The sequence below is a fragment of the Neophocaena asiaeorientalis genome, unplaced genomic scaffold (genome assembly GCF_003031525.2).
Source record: "Neophocaena asiaeorientalis asiaeorientalis breed wild unplaced genomic scaffold, Neophocaena_asiaeorientalis_V1.1 scaffold275, whole genome shotgun sequence".
Taxonomy (NCBI): domain Eukaryota; kingdom Metazoa; phylum Chordata; class Mammalia; order Artiodactyla; family Phocoenidae; genus Neophocaena; species Neophocaena asiaeorientalis.
The window spans coordinates 6,375,510-6,401,669 of record NW_020173679.1 but is presented as its reverse complement, the minus strand read 5'-3'; the positions used below and the strand labels follow the sequence as shown (position 1 = coordinate 6,401,669).

The 26,160-nt window shown below is 40.3% G+C and overlaps 1 protein-coding gene across 11 annotated transcripts in view; it reads left to right on the top strand.

The window, feature by feature from the left end:
* VPS13D (vacuolar protein sorting 13 homolog D) overlaps nt 1-26,160 on the top strand; it is a 244,422-nt gene that overhangs the window by 105,172 nt on the left and 113,090 nt on the right. For all 11 annotated transcript variants that reach the window (XR_003003764.1, XR_003003763.1, XM_024749924.1 and 8 more), the window contains 11 exons: nt 289-480; nt 797-923; nt 2,607-2,749; nt 5,628-5,758; nt 5,996-6,171; nt 10,955-11,078; nt 11,877-12,112; nt 16,115-16,223; nt 21,864-22,027; nt 23,224-23,332; nt 25,510-25,689. Coding sequence is in view for 9 of the 11 variants with exons in the window: in XM_024749924.1 (XP_024605692.1) it covers nt 289-480; nt 797-923; nt 2,607-2,749; nt 5,628-5,758; nt 5,996-6,171; nt 10,955-11,078; nt 11,877-12,112; nt 16,115-16,223; nt 21,864-22,027; nt 23,224-23,332; nt 25,510-25,689 (1,691 nt within the window). In the remaining 2 variants the exon portion in view is untranslated. The remainder of the gene's footprint in view (nt 1-288; nt 481-796; nt 924-2,606; nt 2,750-5,627; nt 5,759-5,995; nt 6,172-10,954; nt 11,079-11,876; nt 12,113-16,114; nt 16,224-21,863; nt 22,028-23,223; nt 23,333-25,509; nt 25,690-26,160) is intronic.

The following is a 26,160-nucleotide window of genomic DNA, read 5'->3' as shown; positions in this document are numbered from 1 at the left end:
CAGCTGAAGGCCTGAGGTATAGTAAACTCTTAATACCAGAGCTGTTATTGATAACCTTTGGGTACTTTCATTCTTCGAATTATTATACAGTTCAGACTCCCTAGTGTGACTTCTAGACCATATTTATTCTCATCCCAGCTAAAGGAAGATGGCCATTCCAATGAGATTTTTGCCTGTTGAATACGTGGTTATTGATTTTTCCAGAGCAATCCAATTCAGTTTGGCCGTGGACTGTTTTGACAAACTAAAGTGAGAACTCTGAAAGACAATAGCTTGTATCTTCTTTAGGGGTGTCATTGGAAAATTTTCCACTCTGTAAAGAATTGCTTATTCCATCTGGAACCCAAAACTATATGGTAAGAATGAGGCTCTATGACATCAACCGGCGGCAGCTGAACCTCACCATCCGGATCGTGTGTCGAGCAGAAGGATCTTTAAAGATCTTCATTTCGGCTCCGTATTGGTTGATTAACAAAACAGGTATGTACAGAGGATGCTCAAGTAGGCCTTTGGAGTTGGTCGTGGGAATTCAGATTTATCTGCTCAGCTAACTAAATGGAGCCAATGCAAACAGATTACCTCAACAGTATAAGCTGCTAAACTTACTTTCCTGTTTCCATAAGAAGTGCTTAATCATGGTCAAGACTGGCCTTTTGGACAACGACTGAGCAAGCCCACCTAATAAATTCAGTTTTCACCATTTTCCCCCTTGGTGATTTTTTTTCCTTTTATTATTTGTATATGTCCTGGGTACACCGGCTGGGATTGATATAAACTTTCCCCCTCCTTCCTAAAGGGCTCCCACTGATCTTCAGACAGGACAATGCGAGAATGGATGCTGCAGGCCAGTTTGAAGAGCATGAGCTGGCCCGGAGCCTGAGCCCTCTCTTGTTCTGCTACGCTGACAAAGAGCAGCCAAGCCTGTGAGTGCAGTCATCTACGGGAAGGGGAAGTAAGCTCCCAGGGAAGGGAGAAATTAGCAAAGGCTCTAGTAGATCCGTGTAAGTAGAAATATACTGTAGATAACAATCCTGACTTGGCAGGGGAACAGGACCATGACTTAATGGGATTTTTTCAGATCTAATTTCTGTGTTACTCGATATTGAAAATAAACCATTTGGTTGGTTTATAATGAAAGCCAGTTTTATTTTCCGTGTATTGAAGTAGTTCTATTCATAATTCTGCTGATGGAGAGAGACCCACACGTTCTCTTCTCTGCACGGTTTCTCTCCCCTGGAAGCTCTCAGAGCAGGCAGAGGAGCTGACTTCAGAGGGGAGATGGATGGCCCTTTGGTAGAGCCTCCACCCTATTAATCCAGTCCAGGTCCTTTTGTGTCAGGTTTTGAAATCCATCTCTTTTTCTGTTGAAATAAAATGTGCCATTTCAAGATCTCAAAGCACTCGTTGCATGTAGAGCATTAATTCACGTTTGTTCTTGGTTTTGGCATTCTTCTTTTTACAGGGGTCTTCTGATTTATAGCCTTAATCCAGAAATACTTAAGTGTATCTGATACTGCTAATATTCCATACCCCATTATCTGTAGAAATGTGCTGCAAACTTACAGGAGGGCTTAGGGAGTAGTACTTGCCAGTGGGTACAGATGCATCTACCAGGGAGGGCTGGACTCTGGGCTGCTGCTGGAGTCTGGAGACGATTGACCAGGGTGCTGGCCACAGACAGCCACTTGACGTGGTCAGCATCCAGGGCTTGACGTTTGAAACACAGTTTGTTTTGTGTATGGAGTTCACAGTCCCCAAAGCATTTCCACGTAAACTATCTCACTTGATTCTCCCAACATTTCAGTAGATTAGGCAGCGCAGGGAATCTTGTTTTGGTTTTTTTGTGTGTGTTTTTTTTGTTTTTTTGTGGTACGCGGGCCTCTCACTGCTGTGGCCTCTCCCGTTGCGGAGCACAGGCCCAGCGGCCATGGCTCACGGGCCCAGCCGCTCCGCGGCACGTGGGATCTTCCCGGACTGAGGCACGAACCCGTGTCCCCCGCATCGGCAGGTGGACTCTCAACCACTGCGCCACCAGGGAAGCCCCTTGTTTTGTTTTTACATGAGGAAACTGAGGCTCAGAAAGAGTTACCCGCCCAAGGTTACATTGCTTGTTAGTGGTAGAGCTGGAACACACATTCAGGAATTATGTTTCCAGGATCCGTGACAGGACGCTGACCAACTAAATGGTAGTACCAGGCCCTTGAAAGAACGTACCACTAGCTGCATCTTCTGTATATACTTCTCTCATAGGTTCAGGGTATTTCGGAGTCAGGAAAATATCAGTTTGCTTTGAATCTTTGTTTTTCAGATACTGTAGCATTTTCCTCCTGTCTTATGCTCACAGAATCATAATGTTTTCTCCTAAAGCATGTAGTTGTGGAGGTCAGTACATTTTTACACATTATTGAACTGTGGCTACCTCTGAGATAGAGTTTTGACCACTGATTAATTGCCTTTCTGTGTTTGGGAATCACATGAGAATGTGGAAGAGTCAGTATTAGAGTTCTAATTTTGGCTGATAGCCACAGCAGTGCTTCCTGATTAGAACCGGTAGATAAGACTTTCTTATGGACGAATGTGTACATCTTTGCTTTTCTGCTCCACAGCTGCACGATGAGAATCGGAAGGGGGATTCATCCTGAAGGCATGCCGGGCTGGTGTCAGGGCTTCTCACTGGATGGTGGTAGTGGTGTCCGAGCTTTGAGAGTCATCCAGCAAGGAAACCGCCCAGGGCTGATCTATAACATTGGTGGGTTATATTTGGGGCAGCGGGAGAATCGGAACCATGGGCCGATAACTTCAGGCTTGGAGGGATAAGTTGGCCATACATTTTGGCTTCGCTGCAAGTGCTGATTTTCTCATTTGGCATTGGGTCAGGTATCTGTTCTCTGAATGCTAGATTGATAGCAACACAGATCTATTCTCCTAGGGATCTAAGGAGCCACCTGAACACTGCCCTTTTGAGGTCTGAGGCTCTGTTTAATTTCAGACTCACCTGTGTCAGGAGAGTATCAGTTTGGCTTGAATCCTTGTTTTTCATGGGAATAATAGGAACACTTAGAATGCTTTTTATCCTCCAAGCATTTCCCACGCATTCATTAAAACTTGCAAACCCTAAGAGGGTAAGAAGCATTGTTCTACTTGAAACTGAAGCAGAGAGAGGTTAAGTGACTTGTCCAGATAAAGGGGAAGTCTGTTAGAAGTAGGATTACAACTGGGGTGTCCACATTTGAGGCAAAAAATATAATAAAATGCACTTGGTGGTTGTGGTAATTAGAAGGCCCTAACTAGCTTAGCTTCTGGACGTGGCGGGGTGGTGAGGGAAGGGGAGGATGCTGTACCTATATGCCTCGTGGCCACCTGGAACACGCAAAAGATTTTCCAAAGGGTTAAGACAAACTTGATTTAAATGTCTCAGGTTTAAAATGTTAGCAGTGCATCTTGCCTTTCATATATAATTTCCAAGGATCTCAAAGCACTGTTTAGTATTGAATGTTGGGAAACCATTTAACTCTTTGGGAAGGTAGAAATGTTCTATTTTGTACTGTCCAATCAGGAGGCACTAGCACGCGTGGCTGCTGAGCACTTGAGAGTACCTTACTAAAAACTGGTGGGCGTGACAAAGAAATCGAATTTCTCATTTCATTTTAGTTAGTGTAAGTGATCATGTATGACTAGTGGCTACTGTTTTGGACAGTGTCGATGTAAAGAGTCGTGTTATAAAAGGAAAAATTGAGATGGTATCATTTAGCTGTTTACCTTGAATCCCATGGAGTCAGTGATATGTTTAAGTGTTTGAAGGTTTATTAGTAGAAGGCTCTCTTCCAAGTAGAGTTAGCTTTTTGTTTTTTTAAACATGAATTTGCATGTATGCTCCCTTGACATGGAAGCTGTCTACTTTAAAGTTGACATTAAGACTTTTAATAGAAGAAATCAAGTGTATCTGATCCTCCAGCTGAGGATAATTTTCTTTACTTTTTCCTCACATTTTTTTGCTCCACCCCTTGAATAGGCAAAGGCTGCTTCATACAGAGTTTCAGTGATTTTGTTTCTGTGATTTGCTCACTCTTTCAGCTATTTTTGAGACTTAAATTAAAGGAACACCAGTACAAGTGAATTAGGGAGTTAACAGATCAGAATATTTATAATTGGAATTACGTTGGAACATCCAGGGCACCTAGTTGTCATATCCTAAGGTCTCTTCTCTTTTTATGGTCTCTTGATACTTGTTGACTACTGGTAGGGTCCTTGTATATGTCCCATCACGATGTGAGCAAGGACTCCCGAGGCAGGCTGCCTGGGTTTAAATCCATCTATGCCACCCACTGGCTGCGTGACCCAGGGCAAGTTACCCAGCTTTCCCTGCCTTAGTTTCTTCATCTGCAAAAATGAAGGAATGAAAATACCTAACTGATAAGAGGTTGTTATGAGAATTAAATGTTGAGCCTTTGGTGGAGGGTGTAGCATGTATTAAGAATTCAATAACTGTTATTATTTTTATTATTTTTACCATAAACATTTTTATCATTTTATAACCAGTGCTCAGCCCAGTGCCTTGAATATAGTTGCTTTATTCATTGTCTGAATGAATGAATGAATTCATCCACTGAGTTTCATATTTTTAAAAGTTGTTAGCAGAGTTTCTAAGAATGTAGTGCTATTTCATTTTTCTTTCTTTCTTTGGAACCTGGTGTTTTGAGATTTCTTTTTGATTGACTATGTCTTTTTTTCCTTGGTATGTGTTTTGTTTGCCTTTTTTTTTTTCCCAGTACCTAGTAGGTACTGAAAACATTTATTTTATGAAGGAATAAATTCTATAGTATCTAGCATTATGTTTGAGCTGGCTTCTTGGGCAGTGGGCTTAAAGAAAATACTAGAAGAGTCAGCTGAGTTCAGGGCAGTTGCAGAAGCCAGTTAAGTAATAATGAAATTTCTACGATATGCTGTAAAAGGGGCAAGTTCTCTAGGAGGAAATTTTGTGTCCCATGTGTAAGCAGAAATGTATCACATAAACTGTCTTAGTTGTTTTTTTTAATAAATTTATTTATTTTGGGCTGTGTTGGGTCTTCATCGCTGCGCACGGGCTTTCTCTAGTTGCAGTGAACAGGGGCTACTGTTCGTTGTGGCAGGCAGGCTTCTCATTGCAGTGGCTTCTCTTGTTGCAGAGCACGGGCTGTAGGCGTGCAGGCTTCAGTAGTTGTGGCGCACGGGCTTAGTCGCTCCGCGGCATGTGGGATCTTCCTGGACCAGGGCTTGAACCTGTGTCCCCTGCATTGGCAGGCGGACTCTTAGCCACTGCGCCACCAGGGAAGCCCTGTCTTAGTTTTATAAATGGAAACCAAACTGAACACCTGTGTGTTTTAGTTGTAGTTGTACACACTTTTTGAAGAAGCTAGGAATTATGGGAACGTTGATGTTGCCATGGAGACTTTTTAAGGCCTAAATGGGAATAAAGTATAATACTTTGAGTGCTGTTGCTGTTTTCATTCCATTCTTAGGAGCCTTGACAGATTCTCTGGGTGCTACAATTGTTTTTTCAGAGAAATTGTGAAGGCTATTTAATTTTTTTAGACCACAAATTTTTTTCCTTCTGATTAACTCATGGAACTGGTTCTTGTTATTTGTAGGTATTGATGTCAAGAAAGGCCGAGGCCGATATATCGACACCTGTATGGTAATCTTCGCTCCCCGTTACCTGTTAGATAATAAATCATCTCACAAGCTTGCATTTGCACAGAGGGAATTTGCCAGGGGACAGGTAAGCAGCTTGCTTTTGAAGATTAACTAGTATTTATTTAATAGCACAGTGAGTTTTAATGCCAGGGCTTATCTCCCCGTCAACACTAAGTTTTTTGATGTGAATAATCATTTTGTGCCTTTGGTATCCTAAATATAGCTCCTGGTAGAGGGCAAGGCTCAGAGTAGATAGATACTCAGTAAGCATTTACGTCTTGACTTGGCTTTTGACTAAAGCCAATGATCCTGTGTGTTTTAGGGAACAGCCAATCCTGAAGGTTACATTTCCACCCTTCCTGGTTCCAGTGTGGTGTTCCATTGGCCTCGGAATGACTACGATCAGCTGTTATGTGTCCGATTGATGGATGTTCCCAATTGTATTTGGTCTGGAGGCTTTGAAGTCAACAAGAATAATTCCTTCCATATCAACATGAGGTAAGTTCAGAGACTATATTTAGACAAAAAGTAGCCTCAGTTGAGGTGCAGTAATGTAAATAGTAAGCTATAAATACCATATAAATTTCAGATATTTATAAAGCTGTAAATGGTAATAAATAGTAAGACTACTCTTCATGAAATGCACACATATGTTTCTGGCTCAAAGGTCATAAAACTGCAAAGACCAGGCAAGGAGGAGTGAACATTTTGACGCAGTGAGTTAAAGGGAACATTGACAGTTTTGACCATTGTGCACTTGCTGTCGTCTGAGGTCACATGTTCAGGGGGTAGTACTGATCTCACTGTTACCCACAACTCTGTCAGCATTTAGATGGCAGCTTTGATTATAAATGTTTTTGTCTGTTCTTGCACATTGTACAAACTCTTCTCTCATTTGATGCGGTTTCAGTAAATCACCTGGCCTTCTTAGCCCAACCCAGTGACCCTCAGGTCCTTGTTAAGAAAAATCAACAAAATTCAGCCTCAAGTAGTACAGGATGACTGCTTTCTTTTTCTGCTTTCATCCATTGCTTAAAAAAAAAATGTATTAAACTTTAAAAATTGTGGTAAAATACACATACCATATGAGAAAGATAGCATAAAGACCCAGAGATGATTTTGTGGGCCTCAGGCACATAACGTAAAATTTACTATCTTCACCATTTTTAACTTCACTAGTGTTAAGTACATTCATGTTGTGCAAACAATCTCCTAAACTCTTTTCCTCTTGCAAAATGGAAACTCTGTACCCATTAAACAACTGCTCCTCTTTTTCCCTTTCTTAACCCCTGGCAACCACTGTTTTCCTTTCTGTATGAATTTGACTACTCTAGGTACCTCAGATAAGTGAAATCATACAATATTTGTCTTTTTATGAGTGACTTATTTCACTTAGCATAATGTTCTCAAGGTTCGTCCATGTTGTAATGTGTCAGAACGTCCTTTTTTTTTTTTTTTGGTGATAGTTTATTACATTTTATTTCACTCTAGTGCAGTGAAATTATATATATTCAAGTATAGTTGATTTACAATGTTGTGTTAATTTCTGCTGTACAGCATGGTGATTCAGTTACACGTATATATACATTCTCTTTCATATTCTTTTCCATTATGGTTTATCACAGGATATTGAATATAGTTCCCTGTGCTATACAGTAGCACCATTTTTACATTCACCATTTACATTTCACCATTTTACATTCCTGCCAATAGCTCACAAGGGTTCCAATTTCTCCATACCCTCACCAACACTTGTTATTTTTTGCCTTTCTGATAGTAATGGGTGTGAGGTGGTATCTCATGGTTTTGATTCTCATTTCCCTAATTATTAGTGATGTTGAACTTCTTTTCATGTGCTCTTTGGACGTTTGTACATCTTTTTGGGAGACATGTCTATTCAACTCCTTTGTCCATTTTCGAATTATTTTTGTTGCTGTTGAGTTGTAGGAGTCCTTTATATATTCTGAATACTAACCCCTTATGAGATACATAATTTGCATATATTTTCTCCCATTCCATACGTTGCCTTTTCACTCTGTTGATTGTGTTCTGTGATTTACAGTTTTTAATTTCGATGTAGTCCAACTTACCTATTTTAACTTTTGTTGCCTGTGCTTTTGGTGTCGTATCCAATAAATCATTGCCAAATCCAGTGTTATGAAGCTTTCCCCGCTGTTTTCTTCTGAGAATTTTATAGTTTTAGCTCTTACATGTAGGTCTTTGATCCATTTTGAGTTAATGTTTCTATTTAGTGTAAGGTGAGGGTCCAACTTCATTCTTTTGTTTGTGGATATCCAGTTTTCCCAACACCATTTGTTGCAAAGACTTTCCTTTCCCCATGGTATGGTGTTGACACCCTGGTCAAAACTTGGTTGACCCTATATGTGAGGGTTTATTTCTGGGCTCTCTATTCTATTCATTCATATTCTATCTTTTTGCCAATATCACACATTTTTTTAAATTACAGTAGTTTTGTAATAAGTTTTGAAGTTAGGAAGTGTGAGACTTCCATCTTTGTTCTTTTTCAAGACTATTTTGGCTATTTGGAGTCCCTTGAGATTCCATCTGAATTTTACTATTTCTGGGGGGAAAAAAAAACACTTGGAATTTTGATGGGGGTTGTGTTAGATCTGTAGATCCACTTTGGGTAGCGTTGACATCTTGACAATACTAAGTCTTCTAATCCATGAACATGGGACGACTTTCTATTTATTTCTGTCCTCTTTAATTTTTTTCATCAAATGCTTTTTGAAGCTAAAGACACTGAAATCAGTGCCATTTCAACACATTTAGAAGCAGTATTTAATCATTTATACCTTATGGTTAGGTCTCTATGGAGAACACTATTGTAAGGGAACAGAAAAAAGGCTAATTTAATAATAGATGATCCAAAATAGTATTTATATTTGACTAAAAAAATGCGTTATCTGAGGTTTTTCTTTATTTCTGTTTTTGTTGATGATGTGCCTTTCTTAATTATCCTCTGCCCTGGCCCCCCCTTATTAGAGTTAATTGCTTCTGGCATAGTGGTTTTCCAGCTATGTTCCTAGGGGCCATTGGGGTCTAAGGAGGTGACTTTACAGGTCAAGGGAGCAAAGTGGGCAGGGCTCCAATGCCCTCATCCCTACTTCAACCAGAACTCCTATCTGGTAGTATCATATGTTCCCCACAACAGCGGTCCCCAACCTTTCTGGCACCAGGGACCAGTTTCGTCAAAGACAGTTTTTCCACGGATGGTGGAGTGGGGGGATGGTTCAGGTGGTAATGCAAGTGATGGGGAGCGGCAGATGAAGCTTCGCTCGCTTGCCCACCGCTCACCTCCTGCCGTGTGGCCCCGTCCACCGAGGACCAGGGGTTGGGGACCCCTGCCCCACAATATTTTGTGGTGGGGGCGGGCAGGGGAAGATGAGGAATTCTGCAGCTGAAACCACCATTGGTTTATATACTGCCTTGGTGGAGGCAGCCCAGATCTGTTGTGTGGTGTGAAGCCAATTCAGAATTAAACAAAAAAGTTACTCATCGTTACTTCAAAAAAGAAGAAAAGGAAGTAAAAGGGGTGGAGGGTGGCAGAAGGATGGCTTGTGTACCTTTGTTAATCCTTTTGAAATAGTTTCAGTGTGTGACCCTAAACTACTGAGCAGGGACCTGAGCCAGCTGTTTCCTTCCTTTACTTTCCTCGCATTTTCATTTTGAAACAGTTTAAACCCACAGAAAACTTATAAGAGTAGTACAGAGGCACCCCTCTTTTACCTAGATTTCCTACATTTCAACATTTGGTCTGTTCTTGTTCTCTCTCCACACGTGCACACATACATTTTTTTTTTCCCAAACCATTTGAAAGTAATGTGAAGTCATCATGATACTTCAGCCATAAAAACTTTATTACCTGTCATTACACACTGAAGAAATTTAATATTGATTATGTTTTTAAATAAATAGTTCTCTAAAATGTCCTTCATAGCAACCTTCCTCCCCAGATCTAGGACCCAGTGAAGGATCATGCATTTTATTTGGCTGGTATATCTCATCTCCTTTAATCTAGAATAGTCATAGTCTCACTTTTCCCTTTTTGTCTTTATTGACGTTGACATTTTTGGAGTCCAAGCCGGTGTCTGGTAGAATGTTTTATTTTCTGGATTTTTCTGATGGTTTTTTTTTTTTGCGGTACGCGGGCCTCTCATTGTGGCCTCTCCTGTTGCGGAGCACAGGCTCCGGATGCGCAGGCTCAGTGGCCATGGCTCACGGGCCTAGCCGCTCCTCGGCATGTGGGATCTTCCCAGACCGGGGCACAAACCCGTGTCCCCTGCATCGGCAGGCGGACTCTCAACAACTGTGCCACCAGGGAATCCATGATGGTTTTTTATATATAAATTTGGGCCAAAAAAGAAAAATTTGGGCCATCCATTTTTGGTAAGAGTACTACTTCTGCGGTGGTACGTGTTTCCCACTGCATCACATCCGGAGGCCTGTGACGTCTGTTGGTCCTATTATTGATGTTGCTAAATTCGATCATCATTTGGTTTAGCTGGTGTCCACCAGGTCTCTGTATTGTGAAGTTACCTTTTCTTCTTTGTAAACAGGACTAGTCCATTGGGGGGATAACTTGAGACTGTGTGTATGTTCTGTTTCCCCAAAACCTTTCACTCAGTGGTTTGATGGTTCTTACCTGAATCAGTTATTACATTGGTGGTTGCAAAATGGTGATTTTCTGGTTCTCTCATTTCTTCTACATTTATTAACTGATATTCTTCCCTAAGGAAGAGCTTTCTTTCCATTCTCTCCAGTGGTTTATCTGTATTTAAGTACACACACACACACACACACACACACACACACACCACCCACGTAAATTATGATCACATACTGATACCTCCAATCCACAGGATTCTTCCTCACCTTCCCTCATCCTACAGTGCAAACCCTGTTTATCAATAACATCAATATATTAGTTTGAACCATGTGAAATTCCTCTTTTCTAGGTCAAAAGTAGTCTAATACTAACAATTTTATGTAGTTCAACCAATATTTACTCATTTGCTGCACTGACGCTAGGACCCAAAACAAACCCTAAGTAAAATTTGTAGATCTCATACAGTTCTGGTGTGCTGTTCAAAGTTGCTTGAATGAATTCTTTTTTACTGTGTGATTATACTGTCAATTTCTACTTTTTCTAATGTGATCAGAGAGCGCACAGTGGTGATCATGAGAAGTATGAGGAGATTGTGAACTGGAGCTTGTTCCCTCCATTTTATGCAGCCTCTTTTGTTTCCTTTTGCTGCAGAGACACTCTGGGAAAATGCTTCTTCCTGCGTGTGGAAATTACTCTTCGAGGAGCTACCTATAGGATCTCCTTTAGTGATACAGATCAGTTACCCCCTCCTTTCCGAATTGACAACTTTTCTAAGGTATCAAGGGGAGTTGAGAGCCAGTTTGGCTGTTTCATATGCGGGAAAGTGGAATATATACTGCCCTTAAGATAATGGTGAATGAAGTACATTTTAAACTTGGGTTCAAAAGAAGCCATACAGGATCTTAGAAATCTTACCATTGGGAGGTGGTTTCTGCTGGTTATTTTGATTGCTGGGCAGCCTTGTCCAGAAGGGACTTCTCAGTCCCCAGAATTTATTTTGACTAGATAGTTTGGTTGGCACGGTGCCCTCTGTAGACATTTCCATATAAACAGAGAGAGAGGAATCAGAATCAGATTGACAAATGCCCGGTAGAATGGGCGGGCATTCTTCCTGTTGCTTAGTTACAGTGAGCTCTTTTATGAATCTTCCAAGTAAAGCCAAGATGGAAATCATTAGATTCTATTTTAAATTATGCCTTACATCTTAAAATATGTGACTTTCCATAGCTGAATTCCAAAATTTTTGTTCAAAGTGTATCCCAGGGGGTTGAGGGTAGACTAGATGCCATTGAAAGGACAGAGAAGCTTCCTCTAGGTATTTGGCGTGGCAGAGCTTCTCAAAACCCTTTACCCAACAGGCTGTGGCCCATGTCTAATTGGTGGGCTTTTTGCAATTTTGAAGATGATTAGAGAGGCATTTGAAGAGGCCACATGATGAGCCTCCCTTGTGGTTATATGCTGTGTAGGGTTCATTTGGGAAGGATCTGGGACTTAAACCTAGGAGGCACTGATAACTTTCCAATACCACCGCTCTGACTGAAAGTCCTCTTTATCCTCTCCGCCCTTACTGTAGGTCCCGGTTGTCTTCACTCAGCATGGCGTTGCTGAACCCAGGCTCCGAACTGAAGTGAAGCCCATGACTTCCTTGGATTATGCCTGGGACGAACCCACCCTGCCACCTTTTATCACTCTGACTGTTAAAGGGGCAGGTTCCTCTGAGATCAACTGCAACATGAATGATTTCCAGGATAACCGACAGCTTTATTATGAAAATTTCATTTACATTGCTGCTACATATACGTTCTCTGGGTAATTCTGAGTTAAATTACTGTTCGTAAAGCAGAAAACTCTAATTATTAACCGGTTTTAAATTTTAAGCAGTTCTCAGGAGGCTAAGGGATGAACGAAGATTCCTTCCATTCTTTACCAAATCCTAGGCTCAGGCTCTATCTTGAGAGGTCTTTAGTCTAAACCCTTGTCTTCTGGCTAGAGTAAAACTTATCCAAAAAGGCAAGACTCTTCTCTTTTTAATAATCTATCCCCAATAATCCATTCTAGTATCTAACAACTCCCTTAAGGCATTGTTATTATAATGTTTTAAATTTCTCTTGCTTTAAACTTCTAGCCATTTTTTGTTTTACCTCTTTCCTCATTTGAAACTGACTAATCTTCATCCATAATCATTCAAGTCACCATTCTGACTCTCCTCTTCCATTGAGAATTCTGATGAAGCAGACACTTAAAGGTCTTTTTAATAGTCACCCAAAGGCAAGCAGAGGAGTTTAACTTGACAGTAATTCCAGTTGTCTTAGAATTATAATCTTCACTGTTGTCTGACTAGTTAGTTGTATTTAGAAAGAAAAGACAGGTGAGGAATAGTGAGCTTATTCTAATTCTGTTAGATTGGTACAGAGATAGGTACGTAGAGATTCAAAATGTTAGGCTTTCAAAAGTAGTCATTCCACCAACACATAAATATAGTTTGTTTCTGTGCTGGTTACAGGGCCAATTTTAAAGTTGAAGAAACTGGGAAGATAGCCTAATCTTTAGCATTCCAAATATAAGTCACCTGGTGAACAGGGCATTTAAAGTCATATTTCTGTGCAAAATGTTCTGAATAATTTTGCTCATGAAATATTTTTGTATGTGCCTGACGCCCACAAAATCACCTCTGAGTCTGTGCAGTGTCTCTCAGCTACCTAGACTCCAGATTTCACTAATAATGAATTGAATAGGCATCTTTGCTTAGAATAGCCCTTCTTTTCCTTGTTTATTGCAGTTCTCTTTTGATAATGATGGCGCTGAGATGCTTATCTTGTTTTAATTAAGTCAATCATGTGTGTTTCTTTCTTTTTAAAGATTATGGCACTCAGTAGTATGACATGCTTAAGGTTTTAGTGCCTGAAAAACCAGTCCTTAATCTGGTTGCTATTCATGTTTTTCTCTTTACTTTCTTATGTTAAATTCAGTAGTTACTAAGCTGTTTAACTGAAGAATCCTAATGGAGAATTACGAGTTTAATGGGTTGAACAGATATGGATAGAGAAAAAGAGAAGTTCCTGGGAATCTTAGTGTGCTAAGGGGTTGACCCCTATTTTGAAGTGCAGTAGATCCTATTTCTTCGCATATTTGGTGAGAACTGACGATGAGGAAGGAGACTAGTTTTGTTTTAAATTGAGGTGAAGTTCATATACCATAAAATTAACCATTTTAAAGTGATCAGTTCAATGGCATTTAGTATATTCGTGATATTGTACAGCCACCACCTCTGTCTAGTTCCAAAATGTTTTCATCACCCCAAACCCATTAAGTAGTGACTCCCCCATTAAACCTCTTCTCTCAGCCCCTGGAAACCACCAATCTGCTTTCTGTCTCTCAGGATTTACCTATTTCAGATATTTCACATAAATTATCATAAAATATGTGACCTTTTGTGTCTGGCTTCTTTCACTTAGCATGATGTTTTCAAGGTTCATCCACACTGTAGCATGTATCACTGTTTCATTCCTGTTATGGCTGAGTAATATTCCATTGTGTGTCTGTACCACATTTTGTCCGTTCTTCCTTTGATGGACATTGCGTTGTCTCTACCTTTTGGCTGTTGTGAACAGTGCTGTCAGCATGCCCATACATGTACTTGTTTAAGTACTTGTTTTTAATTCTTTCGCGTATATACCTAGGAGTGGAATTGCTGGGTTCTACGGTAATTTTATGTTTACCTTTTTTTCTTTTTTTTTTTTTTTGCGGTACACGGGCCTCTCACTGTTGTGGCCTCTCCCGTTGCGGAGCACAGGCTCCAGAGGCGCAGGCTCAGCGGCCATGGCTCACGGGCCCAGCCGCTCCGCGGCATGTGGGATCTTCCCGGACCAGGGCACGAACCCGTGTCCGCTGCATCGGCAGGTGGACTCTCAACCACTGTGCCACCAGGGAAGCCCCTATGTTTACCTTTTTGAGGAACTGCTATGCTATTTTCCACAGGAGCTGAATCATTTTATGTCCCACCAGTAATGTGTAAGGGTTCCGGTTTCTCTACATTCTCAGTAGTGCTTTTTGTTTTCCACTTAAAAAAAAATTTTTTTTTAATGTTTTTTTAAAATTTATTTTATTTATTTATTTTTGGCTGTGTTGGGTATTCGTTGCTACGTGTGGGCGTTCTCTAGTTGCGGTGAGTGGGGGCTACTCTTCCTTGTGGTGCACGGGCTTCTCATTGCAGTGGCTTCTCTTGCTGCGGAGCATGGGCTCTAGGCACACAGGCTTCAGTAGTTGTGGCACATGGGCTCAGTAGTTGTGGCTCACAGGTTTAGCAGTTGTGACGCAGAGGCTCTGTTGCTCCGCGGCATGTGGAATCTTCCTGGACCAGGGCTCGAACCCGAGTCCCCTGCATTGGCAGGCGGGGTCTTAACCACTGTGCCACCAGGAAAGCCCTGCTTTCCACCTTTTTTTTTTTTTTTGCGGTACACGGGCCTCTCACTGTTGTGGCCTCTCCCGTTGCGGAGCACAGGCTCCAGACACGCAGGCTCAGTAGTTGTGGCTCACGGGCCTAGTTGCTCCGCGGCATGTGGGATCTTCCCAGGCCAGGGCTCGAACCCGAGTCCCCTGCATTGGCAGGCGGGTTCTTAACCACTGCGCCACCAGGGAAGCCCTCCACCTTATTTTGATTGTAGTAATTCTACTGAATAGGTAATGTTATCTCATTGCGGTTTTGATTTGCATTTGCATAATAATTAATGATATTGAAGATCTTATCATGTGCTTATTCCCATTTGTGTATCTTTTTTGTTTGTTTGTTTGTGTGTTTTTTGACCATGTCGCACAGCTTGCGGGATCATAGTTCCCCAACCAGGTAGTGAACCCGGGCCGCCCTGGCCACGGCGTTGAAAGCGGTGGCTCCTAACCACTGGACTGCCAAGGAATTCCCTATTTGTATATCTTTGGGGAAATGTCTATTCAAATCCTTGGCTCATTTTTAGATTAGATTTTTTTGCCTTTTTGAATTTTTAAGCTCCTTATATAATACGGATACAAATCCCATATCAGATATATGATTTGCAAATATCTTCTCCCATTCCGTGGATTGTCTTTTTACTTTCTTGGTAATGTCTTTCGGAAGGACAAAAGTTTTTTAATGTTGTTGAAGTCAAAATTTTTTTGGTCACTTGTGCTTTTGATATCATGAAAACAGGTTTTTAACTCGGAATTTTTCAGTCCATTTTTTGATGATAGAGATTAGTGGAAACAGGAGGATAATCTAAATAAAATCTCATTGAAGTACCCTAAAGTGTAGTTAGGCTGCAACATTCCATAAAGCTTAGTATTCTTAAGCCATAGAGAAACACAAGCAGGTGGAATTGGAGGAAGGTGATTATGAACCCTTTGTTTTCTTTTCATCCTTAAGGGACTTCTGATTTCTTGCTAAGACATGGGGATGCAATAATTCTGATCATCTTCCTGGCAAACAGTAGAACTAATTCTTGGACCCTTGGAATGTCTGGATTAGTTTTTGGTTTTTTGTCTCTAAAGATATATAGTCATCCTTTTATGTCTGAATTTTAAGCCACTGAAATTATCAGGAGAGGGGAAATGTCAGAGTATGTCTTCTGACAAATGAATCTTTGAACTGTGCAGGAAAACAGCACAACCTTGATCTTTCTACAGCTTGAGTCAGGCTTTTTCTTCTATGATTAAAGAAGAATTATCTTCTTTATGGTGGAGGTTTAGCCGTTTGCTTATGAGTACATGAATACGCATGCGAGTCCACGTGTATACGTGTGTGTGTGTGTGTTATGATTGTTACTGTTTTTTCAATTCTAGTTTACAGGAGGGGACAGGACGGCCTGTGGCTTCCAACAGAGCCATTACCTGTGCAGAGCTCGTCTTGGATGTCTCACCGAAGACACAGAGAGTCATTTTAAAGAAGAAGGTAAGAGAGCTTAGAACTTGGAGTTTAGAAGAAAAGATTTTTAGCCCTGGAAGGGACAGGGGCCACCTGGTCCACCCCCTCGTTTTGCAGATGAGCAAGCAGAGACCTAGGCCCGTGCTCAGATGGAACTTGGGTGTCTTGACTGCTCCAGTTGTTGTTCTCCCCACTGTCCCACGACGCCTGCTCTAGGAATTCCAAGCCCTTCTCATCTTTGATACCTTTTCGAAGAACTTAATTCTTGAATTTATTTTTTTTCAAACTTGTGATTTGTCGTTTTCATTACTCTTTCTATTGTAACACTCCCCTAATCTACTCTTCCCTAAACTCAGTGGAAAAATTATCACACTGACAGTTTTTTCCCTTTTTATGCCAACATTCTTTTCAAGTTAGTTTATGAAATGATTATGCTAATAGACCTAGATATTGAGAGAAAGAGTAAAGTTTGACCAGAAATATTGTGACTGACAGAAAGACTGGTAATAAATAGTTCAGACTTCAAAATGAATGTTGTTTGAGAACACAGAGGTGCAGAAATTACTTTAAGAGGAGGAAGATCAGCAGCTATAATTATTTGAAACCATTTACCTGAGGGGTGTGTTCTGGAAAATTTTGCATAATATAAATCATATAATCCAAAAACAACCCTGACAGAGGTTGTGTGTTTCCAACATAAGTGGCCCTAATGCTGACAGAGGATGCCCTTTAATCATCTAAAGTGCTATCATGTGTGGCAGTAATGTAGGTGGTTTATGACTCATTTGGCTTTGAGGTTGTACAACTCTTACCGCATTTTTAATGGGGGATAGATTCAAATTATTTCAGATTTTGCACATCAAATGAAACTTTAATACATGTGTTTCTAATTCACTTTTATATTTTTAACAGCTTTATTGAGATATAATTCATATACCATACAAATCACCCATTTAAAATATACAATTCAGTGGGTTTTAATATATCCACAGTAGGTACTACTTTAACCACACTCAATTTTAGAACATTTTCATCACCTCAAGAAAGAACCCTGTATCCTTTAGCTATCACCCCCGCATTCTCCTTACTTCCCAGCTCTAAGCAGTCGTTAATCTACTCTCTGTCACTGTAGACGCCCCTGTTCTGGACTTTGGTCAATATATGAGTGGTCTTTAATGAAGGGTTTCTTTCAGTTATCCTAATGTTTTCAAGGTTCTTCATCTATCTATCAATCAACCAGTACTTCTACATGTGTTTTTATGTCATACCAGCTGAAAGTCACATAATTCAAATTTGCCTAAAATGTTATCACATTCTTTTATATAAGACTGTGTTTATGTGTTAGATACATTTTAGAAATAAGATTTGGGAATGGTGATGGGTAAAGAGACCATGAGATGTAGTAATTGAAAGTAAACAATTTTCTAGACTTTATTGAACATTTTGAAAAAGGAAATTTTAAAAGGCAATAATCTAAAAATAAAAGAGTCTAACAGAAATCAAGGAATTGGGAAAAAAATAGAAGAGCCCTTGGAAATGATGCAGATGACCTTCAAAGAAATGTTCAAGTTAATGAGGATGTTAGAGGGAATGGAAACCAACTCAAGAGAAAGATGATTTATCAGTGGAGTATGATCACCGGGTGTGATCAGCAAAACACTAATAATAAGTATACATACATGGGATTTCCAGGGGCTGGTGTGTGCTAAGTGGACAGAAACAGACTTCTTTTAATTAAGTAGCAAAAAATACTTCACGTAAAATTTTATAATTTACACACTTTCACAGTTGTCATTTCACTTGATGAGGATGAAAACCGGTAAATGGGAGGGAAGGTGATGAGTGAGTTACGTTGACATCTAAAACTAGGCAATGTTCTCTGAATTGGCACTAGGAAATGGACCTATGTGCTTGAATTAGAAACCAAGAGTAGAAGGTTGACCTCTCAGGTTTTTGTTTGTTTGTTTTTTGGGATTTTTTTTTTTTTTTTTTTTTTTTTTTTTTTGGGTTTTTTTTTTTTTTTACTGTTTTGAAAGAATCTCAAATTTACAGAAAAGTTGGTAGAAATTCTGTAAAGTGGATTTGTCCTGTTGCTGGTGACGTTAACGTTAGCACTTGCTTAAGGTGATGTCTGCCAGCCTTCTCCACTGTGAAGGAAGTTTTTCTTTTCCCTTGTATTTAGTAAATATTTTGTGGAGAGGTGCTTTGAGACTCTGTAAATATCCTGTTCCTCATCAAGTTTTCTATGTATGTATGTATGCATGCATGCATGCATGCATGTGTATTAGCTTGGACTTCCAGAACAAAATAATATAGACTAAACAATGAGAATTTATTTCTCGCAGTTCTGGAAGCTAGGAGGTCCAAGATCAGGGTGCCGGGCAAGCCGGTTCCCGGAGGGGGCCCTTCTTCTAGTTTTGGACTGCAGCCTTCTTACCGTGTCCTCAGATGGCAGAGCAAGAGTGGGGTCAGGGGTGAGGGGAGAGGAGAAAGCAAGCCCTTTGGTGTCTTAATGACACTGATCCCATCAGGAGACCCCCACCCTCATGACCTCATCTAAGCCTAATTATTACCCAAAGGCCCCATTTTCATCACAACTGTGGGTTAGGTCTTCAGCATAAGGATTTTGCAGGAGCACAGTTCAGTCTGTAGCTTTATGTATGTCCCCATGGCTCCCTGTTTTATTCAGTGTGTTATCTATTACTGTCAGGGTTTATTTTTATCCTCAGTTCTCATATTTGGCCGGTGGGAGTGCCTTTAACCTCCTGTGTCCTTTTGACATATGCCCCCTCATGCCTTGAGCACTTTCATACTTTCTGACACAGCGAGTTATTTTGGGCTCATTTTGTACTTTCCCTGCAGCATTCCCGGAATTTGCCACTTCTTTGAGGAGCCCTGATTCCTTTTATCAGAGAATGGAATTTAGAAACTTAAGATATGTACGCTAGGTGCCCTTGTTGCTGTTGTGGTGTCGCTGTTCCCAGACTCTCTCAAGGGACAGACCTAGCGATTTTATGTATACATGACGTATATATGCACACACACGGCACATATTGTATCTGCGTATATACATACGTGCATATGCATACATATATGTGTATTTCTATATTCAACAGATTTCTCTATCTCTGTGTATTAAGAACCAGCAGTTCACACTAATAGCTCTAATTCCAGTCCAGCATCACAAAGCTCATTGTAATTTTTTCCCTTTTCATATTTGTAACTCGCTTGTCCAGCACTAAGAATGTATTTATTAATTTGATCAGTTCCCGTGAATGCAACCCATGTTCTCTCATCACAGTTGTGCCCCCGCCCCGAGTGTGGACACACCCTGTTACCTGGCGTGGGCCCTGATCTCCACATGCTGGGCAGCTCCCCGTCCAACCCCACCCCCTGCAGGAATTCACTCCTCACCTGTCTCTGTCTCTGACAACCCACACTAGGCTCGCCTCCCCAGCCCCTCGATATGGGTCAGCACCCACCTTGGGTTTCAACATCCCACTCTGGGCCGGGCCACCACAATATACCCACCTACCCTCACACAGCCCCCATGGCCTTCTCCCTCCCTCAGTCTCACCTCAAGGTTTTAGGACTAAATTGTGAGGAAAGGGGGCAGGGGAGGGGAACTGGAAGGAGAATGGTGGCTCTTGGGTTTTTAAATGGAGGTTTGGGTAGTTTGCAGTGATGATGAGCCTGCATATACGGGCAGGCAGTAGAGGAATCCATGTATGAAAACTTGGTTTCACCTGGGCGTCTGTGCTTTGATTCCCGATCTGGAACACCTCCAGGAAAATTGAGGTGCTTTTCTGTGTGGTTTTGGTGCTAGGGATAGATGTATTCTCTTACTGTGAACAGAGAAGTAAGCATGTGGGGATTGCGGGTGGAGAAGTGCAGCTGTTTCATCTCTTTTCACAGGTACGAGAGGCATTAGCACACAGTAGAAAAAGCATCATGACACTGCTATATCTAAAATAGATAATAAATAAAGAAAATAGGTAACCAACGAGGACCTGCTGTGTAGCACAGGGAAGTCGGCTCAATTCTCTGTACACCTGAAACTAACACAACACTGCTAATCATCTATACTCCAACATAAAATAAAAATTAAAAAAAAGAAAGAGCATCATATCTTCTAGATTTGAGTTCTGGCTTTGCCACTTAAAGATGATGATATCTGGTGTTTCACATTCCTACCGGAGCCTCATTTTCCCACTGATCTCCCAGGTTTGTGAGAGGGATCAACTAGGATGCTGTACATAATGTGCTGTGTAAAGGGATGTGATCATGATAACATAGCAAACATTTATCGAGGCGTTAACCCTGTGCCAAGTATGTGCTGAAAGTGCCTTGTATTTATTACACTTATCACAAGAACCCTCAGAGGTAGCTTAATTTCCCCCTTTGACAGGATCAGGAAACAGGAGCTCTGAGAAATTTAGTAGCTTATCCAAGGTCACTTAGCTAGTAAATGAGGCAGCTGGATTTCAGATCCTGGCATTCGACTCCAGCATTCATATTCCTTTGTTAGCTTTTAATGCAGCTTTGACAGCTTTGTTGCAAAAGCTGTCTTTCCAACGCGGGGCAGCGTGTGGATGCGTTTGTGGTACCTAGAATGTGATCCTGACAGGTCTAGTTGGAGTATACGTTCCCATAGAAAGAGTATTCTCAATGGTTAGGTGTTCCTGAAATGGAATTATAGGGATTGTGTTAGAAAGGTAGTATGGCAACGTGGATAAGCATGTCGTCCCTGGACTCACACTTTGGGGATTCAGACCTTCACTCTACCACCTACTAGTTAATGTGACCGTGGTGAAGTTTCTTTATCTCACTGGGACTTAACCTTCTTCATTTGTAAGTAAGAACAGTAATAGTATATACCTCATTGGTTTGTTTTGAGGATTAAATGAATTACTTTGTGTAACTCACACTGATCAGTGGCTGACACATAGCAAATATTCAGGAGGTGTTATTACTATTATTATTATTACTTCTTACATATAATGGATTATACAGACTTTCATGGATAGACCTGGGAGTTCAAGGACTGCTTGTAAAATACTCCTTAGAGAAAATATATTTAGAATTAATAGCAATCAATCTAGTATAACTTTTGAATACAATCCACTTAATAGTAAACCCAGTAAATTGGAAATTGGAAACCATCAATGTAGTATGCTTACCTTATGAACGTGGGATGGGGGAGAGCTCTGGTAAATTCTGGTTGTCTGCCAGTTATGAGGATAACCAAAGACCAAATACTGAGAATATCATATATACTTCATATAATTGGATCACTCTTTTAGGTAAGGGCACTGGAGGGCTGCCATCTGGAATAGCAGTTAACATAGCAGTGTAGCTAGTGGAGGAGATTAGATTGAACCTCGACTAACTGGTTTGCTCAGAAAGTATTAAGTGTATGAAAAAAATAAATTTAAAAAATTTATATTGTCATTTTTGGTTGTTTGGTTCAAGAGTTTAGCATATTTTATCCGAAGTGCAGCTAGAGATTGACAGCAGTGCAAGTTTGAATTAAGCACTGACATAATCAGAAAGTGTCTTTTAGTACAGTCCCTACTTGAGAACTCATTCAGCCCTGTGTGAAGCTCTTGAAGCCCTTGTATGAAGCCGTGGCTGCGCATGATGGCTCTTGCTGTCTCTGCCCAACAGGAACCAGGGAAGCGTTCTCAGCTGTGGAGGATGACTGGCACAGGCATGCTGGCCCACGAGGGCTCTTCCGTGCCTCACAACCCCAGCAAGCCCTTGGCCGCCCGCTCCACCGAGGGCTCTGCCATCTTAGATATTGCTGGTCTTGCTGCAGTCACTGACAACAGGTAACTTTCATGGCAACTTTTGATTCAAGTTCACTGCTTTCAAATTCAGACTCAGAAGAAATCTACACCAAAAAGCAGAGAGTCTATAAATGAAGTAAGAATTTGTATTTTTCTTCAATGACAGAAACCTGTTGTATTTCCAAACATGAGTATTGGGTTTCTGTTTTATGTTTTAAAGTCATTATGGAAATGCCCATGGAGATGTTAAAAAAAAAAAAAAAAATCAAACTATAAGGATATGTTATGAAACATGAATGTCTTTTCATCCAAACGTCTACCTACCCCTGCTCCCGAGAAGTGAACAGTTTGTTTTTTTAAATCTAAGAATTTTGTTAAATCCCTTGAAAGCAGAAACAAATTATTAAGAGAATAACCAAATTGTTTTTATGACAAAGTGTCAGAACCATCACTGTGAGAATTCATTTGGGACCTTAACTTTTAGATCACTGTGGGCAAGTTTCATCTCTTTTTAAAGACTGTGCATAAGGAGATGGTAGCAGGACCTAGACACCAGGATCTGGAGTGGAAGACAAAAGACCAAGGCTATTATTGTACTGGGGGCTGGGGATGGAGATTCGGATTTATAAGTGATTTTTTTTTTTTAGTTTGTTTAAAAAAATGTTCCATTATCTTTACAACAAGAATACATGTTTTTAAAGCCAGGAAAAAAAAAATGTGTTTTTATGACTGACTACTTGGATTCAAATCAGCTCTTTAACTTTGAATAAGTTATTTTATTAGCCTGTGCCTCAGTTTCTCCATGAAATCAGTGTGTTTTCAGTTAATACCTTGTTTACTTCCAAAATGACTTTAGATGACTTACAAGTTAAAACCCATTACAAAATAAAAGTATTTGGAAATAAAACAGAAAAGGATTTTTGAAAATATTTTAAAAAACCTTTCTTGTACTACATGACAGCTTGTCATTGTGAGAAAGCAAGAACCCCTATTACATGTATTAAATTGTGAATCCTTAAAGTGTTCATACTTGTGTCCTCATTGCTTTCCATTTTGTTTTATTCCTCCTTCCTCATTGAGAGATACCTGTTAGCTGCCGTAGGATTCAGGCTAACTGCCTGTTAGATTTTAAGGGCAGAGGATATGGGAAGGAAGAAGAGTAAAACCGCGATCCTGATCCTCTCTGCAGGCCTGAAATATTTGACTCACAGGACTTGTTGCATTTTCCTTTCTTCTAGATACGAGCCGCTGATGCTAAGAAAGCCTGATCGTAGGCGAAGCACAACCCAGACGTGGAGTTTCCGAGAAGGGAAACTGACCTGTGGGTTACATGGGTTGGTTGTCCAGGTTAGTAGTTTTTGACATCCCCGGTTGCAGCAAGCAATGGTTGAGCCTTTTTTTTTTTAAACAAAGTCTTAATTAGGATATACATGAGATGTTGTTGAATGGGAAAAAAATAATTACAATGCAAGTATGTATTATTTCATTTTAGTCAGGAAAACCACGAAACTTTGTGCATCTCTGCATATTTACATGGGAAATGTTATTGAAGGTGATGTGTAAGAAATGTGTTAGGAATGGTTGCTTCTGAGTGATGGTTTTTATTTTTTTCCCTTGGCTTATCTGGATTTCTTTTCTTTGATGAGATAAATTACCTATGCAATTTTAAAAAGGAAGAAAGAAAGAAAAATGTCAGCTAAAAGCCCGCCACTAAGTTAGATGGATTAGTTTTAGACCTGTGAGGTTAAAACCATCTTTTATAAAGTGTTCTATGAGATGGTGAGTAATCTTCATGGGCTCTGCATGCCCCAGATTCTGTTTACTTCTGCATTCTCAGTGGTCCCCAAATAGACCTTTCATTGTTGTAGCAAATGTCGAAATGAAGGTTGCTGTTCAGTTTCCCCTGCCTTCAAGTCAGCCAGTTCACCCCATGAAAAACTCCCAGGTACTTTATAAGCAAATGTGTGTTTGGAAAGTTACCAGGAATTTGGATTTTCTCTCCTTCTGGCTTCAGGCCAGGAATGAGACCATGGATCTGAGATGAGTGAGTAGGAAGGTGTCTCAGAGGTTTGGGCATAGAGCAGAACAGCACGTGTGACTGCGTGTGCAGTTCTGCCTCAGCCTGGGACTTTACCCAAAAGGTAAACACTAGAACATCAGGCCCAGAATCTAGAGAGCTCTTAGTGTGTTTGACCCTGGTGGAAACCAGGCTGTCCTTCCATAATGGGAGCTTGTTCTCCGGGGGAGCGAGCAGAACTGCAAGGAGCCTCTGACTGCTGTTTGGTGAGATTTATTTTCTTTATCTCTAGTGCCCTGAGCTTTTTTCATCAAAGACAAGCTGCTTACTTACATGAAGCACACATCTGGAATGGATTTGTGATTTTCAATTAGCAATGCAATTCAGACTTCTAGAGGCAAAAGAGGGCTTGTTATAATTGTTGGGTTCCGTGTCTGACCCTGACTTCTGGTTTGTTTCTAAAGCCCATGTAATTCCAATTCTCTTAGAGCATCCTGCCCAACCCACTGCCCGCCCCCCTCCACCCAACCAAAAAAAAAAAAAAATCCCTTTCTGGTGTTTGTTGTTTCTTGAATCTATTTCATCATTTCTCTGAGTGACCCTATAATAGCAGTATTCAGCAGAGCAGAATGTGTTTTGGTTAGGGAAATAAACTTGTTACAATCTTATCATTCTGAATAAAATAATTGAAGGCATTAAAACATTTTCTGACACTACCCTTATAAGGTTGTGTATGCACTTTCTTTCTAAACTTAAAACAGTTATAAAAGCTTTCTCCATGTTAAAGTCTGTCCTATAAACCCAGCTCAAATTTTCCTTTTCATTACTCACTATTTAAAAACTAACAGAGGGGGATCTAGACACTTTAGCTATTATCTTCTCTAGCCCTGTATTCACTCTCGCAAAGGCATCATCCTGCAGACGTCCGTTTTACTTGGGGCATATAGCAAGAAGGTACTTTTCTCCAAAGGCCCGAATAACTGGCTATCAGATGACATTCACATTTCCCTGTTTCATTTTAGAAGAGGCACCATATTTTGAATATTTGATTGTCCAGCCATATGCCTGTTTGGGGAGGTTTTCAACTCCAGAATTTGCTTTTTATTGGAAAGCTCAGTGATAGTGATACTTTTAAAATTTTCAGAATGTTTCAGCTTTTGAAGCAAACCCTAGTGAGAATACTCAGAGAAATAGGGTTTTTGGTACTTTTTTTTTTTTTAAGCTTATCTTAATGACTAGAAGTTACTACTAAACTAATATACTATACTCATGGAATTATCTTACCTTGAATTCCCTACATTCATGTAGCATAACTTTCCATCTTGCCCAAGTAATCCTCCTGTTCTTTATCATCTGTAAAGCTGAAAAAACAGTAAATGCTTTGCTATATGTTGACCATGACCCTTCAGAAGAGAGTTTAAATCTGCTAACTTGTTTGAAATGACATATTAAATTGTCAAAGTCAGTGCCTTTGCCTTTTCTTACACATCTTTACTCTGTCCTGTAGGCCAAAGGAGGGCTTTCTGGTTTGTTTGACGGAGCTGAAGTTGTTCTTGGTCCGGACACATCCATGGAGCTTTTGGGGCCAGTTCCACCTGAACAACAATTTATTAACCAAAAAATGAGGCCTGGTTCTGGAATGTTGTCCATCAGGGTCATCCCAGATGGACCAACTAGAGCGCTCCAGGTAATGATTTATCGTAAGAACTGACCTGAGTCTCATTGTGCTCCCCCCGCCCCTGCATGGTCGGTCATTCAGCAGATGTTTATTGAAGTATCTGTGCTGGATGTGAGGATGGCGTGTCCTTATAAAGTGGGGATAAGACCTGCCTCACAAAGTTGTTATAAGAATCAGAGTGTAAGTAAAATACAAGATGATTTTTAAAAAGTGTAAGAATTATTTCATAATAACTTATAAGGGAAAAGAATCTGAAAAAAAAGATAAATATGTATGTATCACTGAATCACTTTGCTGCACACCTGAAACTAACACAACATTGTAAATCAACTATACTTCAATAATAATAAAAAAGAATGAGTAAAAAAAAAAGTGTAAGAATTAAAGAAGATAATGCCAAGAACAGTACATATTATTATCAGTCGTTATATATGTTTATTATATATTTAAATAATTGACATATTAATAACATTGACAACA